Source organism: Antechinus flavipes, chromosome 3, assembly GCF_016432865.1.
Source record: "Antechinus flavipes isolate AdamAnt ecotype Samford, QLD, Australia chromosome 3, AdamAnt_v2, whole genome shotgun sequence".
In the NCBI taxonomy this organism is placed as follows: domain Eukaryota; kingdom Metazoa; phylum Chordata; class Mammalia; order Dasyuromorphia; family Dasyuridae; genus Antechinus; species Antechinus flavipes.
Genome location: NC_067400.1, coordinates 266,541,160 through 266,555,966, shown reverse-complemented (window position 1 = coordinate 266,555,966; position 14,807 = coordinate 266,541,160). Strand labels below are relative to the sequence as shown.

The window sequence follows — 14,807 nt, the reverse complement described above, 5'->3', positions numbered from 1 at the left end:
TTTAATAGCCCTGGGTTGATAAACGTCCTCAGCTGCTGCATCTGGCCAGCATGTTTGAGGACCCCTTCGGAAGTGTTGCTCAATCTTAGAAATGTTTTCTGTTGTTTAAGTTTGGTTCTATGATGCCAACAGGTGGCAGTATCAGAAATTTGGACTAAATTTGGATTTATTTGGACTAAGGAATACATTCACCACCCTAAGAGCAGCAGTGGACAAATCCTTTCAGACCACTGTCTTTCCCACCAACCCCTGCTTTTTCTTTAAGTGGTACTTAGGTCATAGGCACCTGCAACTTACCTAGTTCACTTTAGTCCAGAGACAAAAACAAAAAGAAAACAAAGTTTAATTTAAAATTCTAAAATTTTGAAGGTCTACATAAATACATGAATTATTAATAAAAACAGCCTTTCAAACTACAAGAGGGGCATCTAACCGCCAGTCTGAAAAGGAACCATCCCCAGCAGATAAAATTCTACTTAAAGAGCTATTGATGTTTCCATTTATCTGCCCTGTACTCTACCAAAAAACAAGCATGAATTGCACAGCATTCTGCCTAAATCGCAGAATTTATGTGAAGAATACAAAATTGATATAAAAGAAAAACTTTATAATAATTTAAAAAAACAGATATCAGATAGTAAACAGTAATGGAGGGGGTGAAGAAATGGAATCCAAAGATTTGGAAAAAAAAGAAATTTTCAGAGTTTCTAGAGTATCTCTGACTCATGGCAAAACAATTCAACTCTACACTGCCTTCTTCTTTTGAGTTCCTCCTACTCCCTGAAAGTTGTACATTTTCAGGTCTGAGCTTTGGATCACTTTCACCATCTACTATCAAAATTTACACAAACATTCTAATCAGATCCACTACAAATTAATATTACAAAACCTCAAGTGGACCCTCACTGCTGCATGTCTCCCTAATCAAATCACTGTCCCAGTTACCACAGTGGATTTTTCCTAATCTCTCCTCGAATCTCCCATGACCATCCCACCCTCCTCCACTGTATCAGCTGAGAAACTTGATTCATATTTTACTGGAAAAAATTAAAGCCATTCATCCTTCTTTTTTCTTCTCAATTCATATCACTCAGATGTCTACTGTTACTATATCTTCCTTGACCTTCCTTGATACAGACAATAGCCCTTTCTCCTTGATGAGGCAAACCCCTTTACCTGTACAAATGAACCCATCCCATCCTGTCTCCTCCAGCAGATTATCCTCTCTCATCCCAATTCTCACTTACCTTCAATTTCTCCTTGTTTACAAGTTGTTTCCCTACAACTTATAAATATGCTAATGTTTCTCTCATACTCAAAAATCTTCCCTTGATTAGTAAGCCTCTCCCTTTCCTCTCCTCTTACTCTCTTTTTTATACAATCAGGATTCCAACCTTATCCTTCAACCAAAATCACTCTCTCCAAAGTCACCAATTGTCTCTTAATTGCTAAATCCAATGGCTTTTTCTCAATTCTCATCCCTCTTGATCTCTCTACAACCTTTGATATTGTTGATCACTTTCTTCCCCTTGATATTCTTTTGTCTCGAGGTTTTCAAGACATTATTCTCTCCTGGTCCTCCTATCTATCTATCTATGTATCTAATCCCTCTTCTTCAATTTCCTTTGCCAAATCTTCATCTAGGACATTCCCACTAACCATGAATGTCCCATAGATCTCTGTCTAGGCCTCATTTACCTTTTTTTCTTATTTTATCTCATTTAGTAATATCATTAGCTCCTGTGGGTTCATTTACCATCTCCATGGTGACGATTTTCAAATCACCTTATCCACTCCTAACTTTTCTGTTGATCTCCATTCTCCCATCCCTTACTGCCAATCAGACATCTCAAACTAAATTTCCAATAGACATTTCAAACTCAACATCTACAAAACTGAACTTAGTACCAAAGACCCCTTTTACTCCCCCTTTCCAAATTTAGCCATTACTGTCAAGAGCATCACCATCCTCCCATTCCTCCAGGCTTACAAACCAGGCATTATCCTTGGCTCCTGACTGTCATTTTCTGTATCTAATCTGTTGTCAAGTCCTATTGATTCTACCTTCAAAATTCTCTGCTGCCCCATTATGTTTGCTGTGCAAGACATATATTATTGATGTGGGTGATGTAGACACCAGATGATGGAAGGCACCAAAAATGAGGTTCAGTCATGTGAAGAATTCACAATGGCCATTCTCTATAGCAAAAGGTAGATTTATTTAGGGGAATAGGTTGCCAACAAAATGAAGGGATATAATAGACACTAAGAATGGTAAATGTGAAAGAGTTGGGGGAGCATAGAAAAGCTAGTTCCTCAGTATATCTCACAATTATGCAGTTACTGCCTTCTCCCTGTTTGCCTCAGGGATCAATTCTTTAGTTAATCTCTGTCTAACACATCCTTTAGGACCTCATCATTATGCTCTCATAATTCTCATTTCTCTTTTAAATTACTCAAAAATGGCTTGTTACGATTCTCTGTTCTCAAATTCTACAGGATCCTCGATCTCATCAAATGTTTGATTATTTTCCTTCATTTTGTAACACTTATTCATAGATGCCTGAACTCATTTACTACATAAGGAAATGATATTTCTTTCTGTTGTTACTGTTTTTGCTATTGATGTATTTGTTTGTGTTCAAGGTCTTTGAGATTTTTTTTCCTGAAAATTTTGGGTACTTTCAGTCTTTCTTTCCTCTCTTATTTTCCTTAGAACTCCTTTCCTGGTTCCCTCCCCTTTATGGTTCCCAAAGTTCCTTCTGCATTTCAAAGAATCTCAGTATCTTCCCAAAGTGGGAAATTCATGGTTTAATAGATTTCTGCCCCAAGTGATTTTTGAGGATTTAGAACTGGCACCAGTTGGGTATTGTGCTCTTCCCTCAGATTTGGTCAAGTTCTATATAGCTGTCTACATACAGCCTGGAGACATGTTGGACTCCTGTTTCTTAGTTCTCTGGCAGAGCACCAGCAGTTCAGAGCCTTCTGGTTCCATCTGTTCAGATTTTTGAACCGTTGGTGCTTTCAGATTGTGGTTTTGAAGTGTTGATGATTCCAGGTGCTTCTAACACCTTATAGGCTTTTCCTCCGGGCCAAGTTGTAATTATTAAGGCCCAAGGAAACTTCCACAGCCAAATGCTGGGTTTTTACAGCACTGACAAGAGGAAGAACAGGGTCAAGGGGTGGATTTTGATGTAAGCCTGTGTTCTGTCCTTGGGTCTGCTAATGAAGCCTCAATGTCAGTAGTGAGATAAAAAGGAGAGGTACTGAGTGAGCTCAGAGTCAGTGAGTATCAGTAGCTCTCTCTCTGGAATCTCCCTCATTCCCTTCTAAAATAGGCTTTGAAGCCTACTTAAAGGAGAGCAAGATTCTTGGATCATAAAACTAGCCTTTCCTTCCCCAGACAGGGGATATTGGACAAGTATCATCTGCCCCCCCCCCTCCTCAAAATGTCTAATTTAGAAGAAATCATTTACATGTTAAAATGACTTTCCTGGTCACCATTCCTTAAAGAAGAGATGCCCCAAGGCTTTCATCCTTCTCATCAAATGTTAATTATGCTAAGACTGTCACAACTATTGGATAGTGCAAAAAAAAAAAAAAATCCACTTATCCAAGTTATTAAGTGAAATTGGGATGCTAGTTACTGGTTCCCTAAAATGGATAGAACACAACTGGGGAGAGGGAAGTCCAATTTGAGTCAGTAGTAGGGAAGGAGACTCTCAAACTTTTCAAGATACCTAAAACCATTTAGAAGGGAAAAAGCCCTGAGAGTGAGGCCAGAACATATATGTTGAGCAAAGCATTTCACAGAATTAAAGAATTTAGAGTTCAAAAGAACTTCAGCATTTATTTAATTAAATTCAAAACCAGTTCTTTCTCTCAAGATATTTGATTATCAATGTTCCTGTGGTACCTCTCCCTTTTTACATGATCTTTCAAATAACATTTACCTTAACTTTGAGATGACATCTTTCTGTTCTTTCACTACCAAAGTAAGTACACCATTCTTCTGGGTTAGATGGCTTGACTTTTTCAAGGACCATTAGGTATACGCTTATGTTCTCCTTACTTATCATTTCATTTGTAAAGACCCTTCTCCTTGGTAGAAAAATGTTAATAAAACAAAAATGGACTAGCTTTGTCTTCACTCTGTTGTCAGGAATCATTGTAACATTTTCTCTAGGCAGCAACTCCATCCTTTTTTGTATCTTCCTATTTCCTCCAATATGACTTTGAAAATTATCCTTTTTGTGGAATACAGGTAACTTCCCTTGCAAGCCTCAGCTCACAAATATGGAACAGAAGATTAAAGAAAAATATTTGTAAGCACAGGAAAATCTCCAATAGTAACCCTGTGTAAGTTTCTAGAGGAAGTAGCTTCAGATACACAGTCTTGCTTCCTCTTCCCCAAGATCAGGTTACTATAAAACAGAAGTGTGCATGTGGATACAGAATTGGGAGAAAGGGGCCAAAGAAGGGATTTGACTGGGAGTCAGAAAAGTCCCAGAGCCACCAAATAATGGTAAATCCAAATGCTCATGTAAAGTAGGCATTGAGGGAGCTATAAGTGAATCTACCTGTGTTCATTTAGCAGGAATGTCTAAGTAGGAAGCATGATACAAGTCTAATGGTGCTGAACTCTGCTCTCTCACCCATCCATCCCCAGAATTCAGGCAAATAGTGAAATTTTGTTTCCTTTTTTAATTATCACGTTCTCCAGTAAATTATCCAGTTTTCTGTTTGTTAAGCTTACTTTTAGTGTTTGCTTAGTTTTTAATTTTCAGAAGAGAAAAAAATGATAGGTCCTAATTGCTTTGTACTTAAGCACTTCATTATCTGTGAATAAAAAGTTGAAAGTGAAGCCAGGGAGAAGGGGTCATAAGTAGCTAGCAAAGCATAAGAAAGCGATGAAGAAAGAGAGGGAATTTTTTTTTCTCTCTAAACTTATAGGATTCAATACTGACTGAAGTTTCCTAAGCTAAATAAGAAATGTATGGGTCAATTTATGGATCAATCAAGACAGACACAGTACTTGACCCAAAGAGTGGACAGAAGTAAAAAGGTACATGTGTAATAGGAGGCAGATAGCAAGATAGTCTAGATGGATAGCTGGAAGAGATGTGAAGTAGAATGTAGTATGCAGAAGAGAACCTATAGATATAGTGGCCCAAAAGAAATAATTTACCCTCACTCAGTTACCATTCAACTGTGCTGGGCCCTAGAGAAAGATTTCCAAAGATCCTGGATTAAGTTCGGCAGGGATTCTGGAGGAAAATGTGCTCTCACACCTATAGGATGTCTCATCTGCATCTTACTCAAAGTATGTTGAAAATCAATCCTATTTTAGTATAAAAGCAAGAACAACCATTCCTACCTGAACTGTAATATATCCTTACTGAATTTTTGTTGCATTCTATGGCTAAGTAAACCTTCTTTTGTTACCTGCTCCATGTCTATAAGTATCTCCTTCCAGGCTCAAACTTGAACTATGAAATTAGCCAGAATTAGCCATAGTTCATAACATTTTAACATAAGGCAGCGATATTTGTAGCACATTGTAGAAGTAGTAAAGAAGGATAATATATATACAGAGGATAGAGTGATTGGTCAGGTAGCCAAATATGGCACCATGACACCTTATGGTAAAGGCCCTTCTGGTGGCATGGAATGTATTATACAATGGGCACCAGTGAATTAATTATCTTAGTAGATATTAACAGAGGTTAATTAGGACTTCTACAGGAGCAAATATCCATTCTCTTATTAAATTTGTGATAAAGGAACTGAAAGCTGGGCAAAATTTTATATGCATCCTCGCTTTAGGGATTGAAGATTCCAAAGAGTACAAGGAAAGAATAGAAAGGATCCCAAGGATTAAAATTAATTCCACAAGGGAACTCAGTCCAGGAGGAAGGGATGAATCGCAAGAATGAAATCATAAATACATGAAGGGAAAAATTCCAGTGAGTATAGAAAAATAGGAGTTATTTGAAAAGATTAATGTGATTATACAGGAACCTCATCAGCCAATTTTGATTTTAAAGACAGATAGGTATACAAAGAGAGAGAGAGAGAGATAAAGATATACCCTTGCAAGGGCAAGTAAAAGGGAAAAAAAAAAGTAAATTTAATAGTGATATCATCCTGTAAAAATAATGTCAGATTGCTAAAGCACACCCAGCTACCCCATTTTCCAACCAAGCCATCTAACCATCTGCCTGTTACAGCTATCTTTCATTTCCCTATTTGGACTAATATCCTCCATTAAAGATTTAAACTGCTGAAAACTAGATCTCCAGAATTCATGTCCCAGTTCTCTGAGAATTGGATATTAATCCTGATGTAGGTGAGTCTGCTAATTTAAACTCAAAACCTGAACATAATGAAGTACTCATACTAAATCTAACAATTATTAAAAGGAGAGTTACTTAGTTATAGAATATGTAGATGGGAAAATAATGAAAATGATCTCTCCTGAATGGAGCTTTGAGTGTGGCTCCTAAAATATAGGGTTTATAAGGAAACAATTGATTAATAATCTATCAGAGTGTCAGTAAAACTATACCATGACATCTAGCACCAGAGTAATAAGGACTTATTAGCTTCACAATAGCCTAAGATGTCCCTCATGTTCCCAGTGTACTTAGATAGAAAGAGCTCCCAGACAATGAAAACCAAATGATATGATATAATATCATATCACAAGACTCCCTAAGTGTCTATAAGGCACTCCAGTTTTTATGTGGAGTTTTGGAGATCAAACTACCAAATGAAGGAGCATCACAAACTCTTGGAAACTTAGAAATATCTATGCTATTATGGGTAGAGCCAAATGAAAACCTTTAATCTATCTTTCCATTGTAGTTAATACCAAACAAACTCAGCTCGTAGGAGATATGATATTTCCCATTTCTTGTGGGATAACAAATAAATGCCTCTATTTAACTTTTACAGTACTATACAATACTCCCAAACCTAATTTTTCTAGGATCATTGCACATTACTATTCCATGCCTTTAGATTCAGCCAAATTAGTCTCTGTTCCTCATATATATTCCTCTTTCCTTTCTCTATGCCTCAGGGTATCTCTAGGCTCCTGGATTAACAGCTACTGAAGTTCAGTTTTGATTATCTCTTTATAGAAAGCAAAGCCATTAGCAAACCAGAAAAACAGCATTCCTCAGAAGCCAGTTCTTCATAGGCCCACGAGTCAGAAGTGGGATTTTATTCCACTTCACACACTCTGATCTTATTATATTGACCCTTCTTTTTTCTCCCCTCCCAACAATTCTATGCATTCTCACTGGCTGCTGTCCATTAGCCTAGAATATTATCTTTTCTCGTTTCTAGCTCTTGATTTCTTTGAATCTCAACTAAAATCCCACTCTCTACAAGAAGCTTTTCTCAGCCCTGCCTCAACGGCAATCTAAGATGATCTCCAATTTACCTTATATATATCTTCTACTTTCTTACTTGTTTGCATAGTATTGTTGTGCCACAGTTCCCTTTTAATGTCCTGACCCAGTTTCCCTAATTGTCCTATTCAGTTACTCTGCCTCAGGTTATAACCATTCCCTCTTAATGTTTGATAGGATAAAGGGCTTATATCTTAGACCTTAAACTATACTTATTCCTTTTTAATGTTTAATGGAATAAAGGTCTTTATACATTTTAGACATCATTATAATATCAGGAGCCTCTCCAGTATCTCCCATTATGTCATGCTAAGTGCCTCCCCACATTAGGTCATCCCCATCCAGGTACTTCCCCCATTATGTCATTCTTCTTGTTACCCTATAAAAAAATCTTGTATGCTACATTCAGGGCTGGATTCTTTGAGATAATAGTCTCATTCAGCCCTGGGACCAAAACATGGATGGATCCATTTGGTCCCAGTAAATCTCTCCCATTAAATAAATTATTACATTGTTCTCTAATCTCTATCTTGCTCAGTTTCTCCAGCATTACAGTATCTTCTCTATCAGAATGTCAGCCTCTTGAGCTGGGGGGAAAAGACTTATTTTTGCTTTTCTTCATTTCTCCAGCCACTAATGAGCACAGTGACTGGTATATGATAAATAAATGTTTATTACACTTGTTATCTTGGTAAGTAGATAACTGGGTCTCCATTAGATTAAGGCATGAACTGTCTTTTTGCCTCTTTTTTAAAATATCCCCTGTACTTAACACAATGTCTGACACATAGTTAGTACTTAATGCTTACTATTAACAAAAAGGAGAGGACAAAGGCAACAGCAAAGGAATGTACCAAAGGAAATGGTACATTCAAGATTTCACTCCCTCAAATGTTAAAGTTCTTCATAAACAAGGGCTATCCTCAGGCATAAGGACTCTCATAATAGAAAAAGCTAATAGCCATATAGCTAGCTATTGTGCATGAGATATGAGTCAGGTGATATTTTTATCTGTAATTACTTCTGAGTGGTGACTGTGGATCCAGCCAAATGGCATGGGGCATAGGGAAAACAGGACTAGACAATTAAAGACTCTTCCCTTTGGAGAATAGGACCAGTGGAGGGATTTTACTAATGTGTCCCACTGCATATAGTCATTTGTTATTTGTGGGGCACATGAGCCTCTATAATGAAATAAACAACCAGATACTGTTACAAGAATGCAGAGATTGAAGAGTGAGTCCTTTGCCAATCTGGATACGAGGGGTTGTGATGCCATATTGTTACAAAGTAAGAGACTTTGTTATCCCCATCACTAAGGATTGAGGAGGCTATTTCTGCCCAGTCAAGCTCCTCATGCCAATCAGATTGCCCAGCTAGCCTTTGTGTTCTCACACCTTCTTCCAACTGGTAAATTGACCCACTTCTTCCATCTTAGAGAAAAGCAATTTGCCCTTACAAACAATTGCCTTATCATCATTCCTTCAAATACCATGTCTAATGTCCCATCTCTAAAAAAGCCATATTTCCAATGAATTATTGCCCCCTGGAACACCCTGATCCTTCCATCCAAGACACGGTTACCCAGGTGTCAAGATTTCCTGCCCCCCTCAGATAGTTGCATACTTCTTTGGTAAATAATTCAAGTGTGCTTTGCTATGGTAGGATTGGAAACAATTTCTTCCTTAAAAGGACTTGAGGGACCAATAGGCAATATTCTCTCTAATGAGATGGAAGAGATAAACTTATTCATCTCTATATAAGTAGAGTAAATATATTTAATTGGACTTGGAAGTAATCCAAAATTTCAAATGGAGAGGGAAAGTCCATCCCACCTCATAAAACAAAGGGGCAGCCCCTCACTGGAGGCCTCTAAAAGTTCAAAGATTTGGTATCCATCTTCCAACTCCTCATTCTCACTGGATGTCTGTGCCCTTGATGATTCTCCCAGAGAACAGATGTGGCTGCTGTGCCAAGAATACTGAGGGAATGGGGGTATAACACAAGCCTCAGTAAAGCATAATGACCTTTTGGCTAGCTGACTATAAACAACCTTGAACCAAGATGAAAATCAGGGACTATTCCAGAAGTGTCATCATTGATGCTATGTCTACCATGTCCACCTACTGATCTTTTACATGAGTAGACTCATTATGAAATGAAAAGATTTGGTATCATAGATCATTAAGATCTATAACTTGGGTGTTTTTGAAAAGGAGAAGTATAATTTGGGATTCTGGTCTTTCCTTTCTTCCATAACTTCTTCAGGAAACTATTACAGTATATTTCTTGTTGTTGGAAAGTTATTGTTTTTTCCTTTGTATTTTAGTTTTTTTTTTTTCCTTCTTCCACAGCTGCCTATTTCAGACTTCTCATATCACTGATATTAGGGTAGTCCCATTATAGCTCTATAAGCCATTTCAGTGGTAGAACATCTTCTAGAATAGCAATGTTTGTGGTTTCCTAAATCAATATATAGTCTGTAGGATCCAGTTTGACATCATTGCTGTAGAAGACTTTAAGGACTTTCAGGTCTCCTAAAAGCAGTATCTATCACTGTTCCTTTTGTGAATGCTAGGCTACACACACACACACACACACACACACACACACACACACACACACATACACCAGAAAAATTGTTCCTTAGATTCAATTGGTCCAAAGAAGGAAGGTACAAGCCATTGATACAATTCTCCAGTCACCTTAGGGAACATAAGGAGTCAGTATTTCTCAAAATTTAGTGAATATCTGATGGTCATTCCAGTCACAACAATACTGACCAGAAATACTTCCATATGGAGACAAAAATGTATAGAGGATATGTGTAAGGGAAGATTGAATGTTGCATTGATATTTTTTAGATGTCAGGATGTATAGGGTCACGGAAAGTGGGGGTACTCTGGGTGAGGCATAAGACCCTTCAAGCACAGAGGGAACCTGCTAACGATGTCTGGTTTGACTCCCCATCTCCCCTAAGGGTTCTTGGCTTTACTGAGAAATCAGGAGGCAGTGACAACCTGTGTTGTAATTGAAGCAGAGTGATACCAAGTGGCAAAGAGTGATACCAGATGGCAATCTACATACAATAGCAAGTTGTTTATGTGGTCCTGCCTGCCCATGATCACATGTATATAGTTAGCACATGCGCAGTATTGCTTTGGTGATATGTGTAGTAAGGTATATTAGGGTGAAAGAATTTGGAATAAACAGACTCCACCTTTCCACCATCCTTGTGGGTTTCCTGCCTTCTTCACTCTTCCACTAAGACCAAGGACTCGGTTTGGTCCCAAGATCCTGGATGGTATATTTTGGCACCCAACTTGGGGGGCTCTAGAAAGCACACTACATCAGGAGAAATCAAAGAAGTAGTCTAATATATTGAATGGATGCCTGTAACATACCTTTGGGAAGACATAGATAAGTTGCATAGGATAAGCATGGATGGGTGATCTTTGAAGTATCTCATCTGCCACATATTTCAGCCTACTCACACCCATCATGTACCTCTCCATTGTCCTTTATGTAATATTCTTTTTGAATTCTTCAGAGATTGCTATTTTCCATGTCTCATTGCCAAGAGCAACACCACTACCATATTGCTATTTAAATGAGATGGCTTAAAACAACTCTGAGGTTAGTACCTCACACCTCTCAGATTGTCTAAGATGACAGGAAAAGATAATGATAAATGTTGGAGGCAAAGAGGGAAAACTGGGACACTGATGCCAGGTTGGTAGTATTGTGAAATGATCCAATCATTCTGGAGAGCAATTTGGAACTATGCCCAAAGGACTATCAAACTGTGCAAACCCTTTGACCCAGCAGTGTCATTACTGGATCTGTATCTCAAAGAAATCATAAAAGAGGGAAAAGGACCTATGTGTGCAAAAAATGTAGCCGCTCTTTTGTGGTAGCAAAGAATTGGAAAATAATAGATGCTCATTAACTGGGGAATGGTCAAACAACATACTACAATGTGAAGATAATGGATTATTATTGTTCGTTAAGAAATGATGAACAAGCTGGTTTTAAAAAGGCCTGGAAAGATTTACACAAATTAATGCGGAGCAAAAGAAGCAGAACCAGGAATACATTGTACAAATAATAGAAAGAATTTAAGATGATCAACTATGAAAAACTTGGTTTTTCTTTTTCTGTTTTTTTTTTAATCTCTCCCATGTTTTCCCTGTTGCTCTGATTTTTCTCTCCCAACATAATTCATAAAGCAATGTGTATTAAAAATAAATATTTTTTTAATTAGATGGCTTTATACATTGGAGAAGCTTGATGTTATTAAAAGAACTTTGCAACTTACTAAAAGCAACTAACCTACTCTTTCACCTGTTAAACTCTGGTGCCTTCTCATTGTTTATATGTACCATCTTTTCCCAGACATACAAGATCTGTAGATAGTACAGACAAATGCATGTAATAACAGGGAATTGGAGATTTTTTGCCAATTTTCTTATGTGAATGATCAGACAAAAAAATGTTTTTGACTGATTAACAATATCTTTCATGCAATCAGTGTTTGGGGCTTCTTCTTCTTCTTCCTGTTTGTGGATTATGATATGTTGAAGACCACCTGTCCATTCTCTTCAATTTGTGGTCTATGCTGGATTTCCTCCAACACAATAATAAAGCATATATCTCCCTATTTTATGATGCCTTACCTATTATTTACCAGACTTACCCACACACTCTGCAGGCCAGACAAGCTGACCTGTTTGTGCTTCACCATATTTAATATATCATCTTACATCTCTGTGCTTTTGCAGTCTTTTCCCTAAACTTGGAAAACTACACCTGCTTGCTTTTCTCAGAATTCCTAATTTCCTTCAAAGATCAAGTCAAGTGCCACCTTCAATATGAAGTCTTTCCTGCTCTCCTGTTGTTACTCTTCTTCCCTTTTCCTTACTTCATAATTATTCCATATGTACTTTAAATATATCACTGTATGTATATTTTTGTTTTCCTCCAGTAGAATAGAAATTACTTGAAGGAAGGGACATTTTCAGATTTTTTTGTCTCTGTACACCTAGCACCTAGTATAGTACCTAGCATGTATTAGGTGCTCAATAAATGCTTGTTTAATTGAATTTATGATCAAAGAGGCATTGAACAAAGTTACTTCTATTGTGTATTTATACTACATACTATTGATATTTGTCTATCTTTTAAAGAATCTCAAATGATTTTGATGTGTGGATTGGAGATATTTTGTTGGGGGGGAAATCTTTTAACTGAGTTTTTTCCTGTTTTTTACTTATCAAATGATGTTCCATAACAACAAACAATAATCACAGTGGAATCTTGTATACTCTACATCTTTCAGTCAACTGATAAAGATGTAGCCTATAATTATTAGCTTCCTTGGCCCTTCCCAAAATAATCATCAAGGATAAGCTGAGTAAACATTATTAAATTTGATCCTAGTAACTATCTTACAAGGTCAATAGTACAAGTACTATTATTCACACTTTAAAAATAAACTGACACAGAGGTTAAAGGCAATTAATGGTGCTACAGTGAATAGAATGCTGGGTCTGGATTTGCCGTCAGGTCCTCCCTAGTCTACTTCCAGCACAGTATCACCTATCTGCAGCTAGTGCCACCTAAGGTAAGAATTGAAATAGAAGAATAGGATATGGGTGTGATGGAAAAGGAATTCTAGATGGGGAGAACAGGATGAATAAAAACATGGAAGCTAGAATAAGTGAGTAATGTTCCAGGGACAGATTTATTTGACTTGATGAGAAGGCATGTGTAATAGGAAATATGACCAAATATATATAGAATAGGACAATATCAAATCTAAAAGCCAGAAAGTCCAGTTTGGTTCTGATACTTTATCAATAAGAGAATGCATATATTTTTGAGCAAAGATGCAACATGATAAGATAGTCACAAAACTTAGAGTTGAGAGGAGCCATTTTTAAAGATGAGGAAACTGAGGTTCTTTAAAAAAAGGAGTAGGTGCCCCAAATTTCAATTCTTAAATTAAGTATCCATAATCTTATCTATAGGTACTCCTTCTAACAGTGAAGATCACATGCCTTTTCATCTTATATGATCTTTGCCACATTATCCCAATTCTCCACAGGGACTCCACTCAAAGTATTAGAAGATTTCATCTTACATAGGTACTGTAATCAAGACAAAGATCCAAGACAATTCCATGATTTAAAAAAATACTGTCCAGCTCCAAAGAGAGAACTGACAAATTCTGAATTCAGGTGGAAGCATAAGTTTTTTCACTTTATGTTTTCTGGTGTATTTTTAATTTGCAACATGGCTCATATAGAATTAAGTTTTAGGTGACTCCCATGTATAACTGATCTCATAACACTTGCCTTCTCAATGCATAGGGAAGGAGAGGGAGAAAATTTAGAAATCAAAAATTTAACAAATATTATAATTAAAAGACTTCATACTGATTTTTTGCTATTATATGACTGCCAATAATTCTTGATGCAGTGTCAGTGAACTATTTTTTAAATGATGTTTTGAATGAATGACTAAAGCATCTTTTCAGTGTTTATCTGTACAAATTATTGTGCTAAGCACTAAAAATACAAATAAAAATGATAGTCCCAGTCTTAAGAGGCTCACCTTTTAATGGAGGAGATAACACATATGGAATTCAGTTGTTAAAAAGGTGGGGAAAGTCTATCATCCTTCGAGTATAGTGGCAAACCTTTTTTTTTTCTTTAATTTCATTTCCATTAAGAAAATTAAATCAGTTTCTGATGTTGAGCTATTTGATGGTGCTAAGGACTTTAGTGGCAAAAAATTTCACCTCTACATCTTCAGTAGCTATGGTTGTACCATCTGCTCCAGGCTGCATCTCCACAAAGATTGCTTTCCTGGATCATGTCTGTGTGCACTGAGCTAAAACACAAGCTGTTTCCAAGGCTTTGGGAATCAGAGTCCTAGGCTATATCTTTCAGGGTATAAGGAGAGATAATGATCAAGATCTTCTGATACCTTCACTTGCCTGACAGATGCTACCTACTGTCTCTCCTTTAAGATACCTTGCTGCTTCAGCTACAAGCTGTGGGTAGCAAGCCATTGATGGGCAGTTGATAGAGATGGCTGCCTCCTCTCCACAAGAGTTGATTCGCTGAATGATGGCTATGAAGTACAGCTGGGAAACAGGAATAGTGGGTCTGAAGGATGCTGCCATTTCTAGGGCTCCTATACCTATCTGTTTATTAATAGCAATTGGTCAGCAATTGTACTGGTGGGAACATGGAAGACATGCCTAGGATAGAAGCTGGACTGGATGATTTGGACCACCAAAGGACTTTTTCCAAAGGACTCAAGAGAGGTCAAATGAGGGATTTTTGAAGGTGGATGAGACATGGGCTTGTTTGTAGATAGTAG

General features: G+C 37.3%; 1 protein-coding gene across 1 annotated transcript in view; it reads right to left on the bottom strand.

The window, feature by feature from the left end:
• CFAP47 (cilia and flagella associated protein 47) overlaps positions 1-14,607 on the bottom strand; it is a 141,997-nt gene extending 127,390 nt beyond the window's left edge. Inside the window, exon 1 of the mRNA XM_051990592.1 lies at positions 14,419-14,607. Coding sequence (XP_051846552.1) covers positions 14,419-14,607 — 189 coding nt within the window. The remainder of the gene's footprint in view (positions 1-14,418) is intronic.
• Between the last annotated feature and the right edge of the window lie 200 nt (positions 14,608-14,807).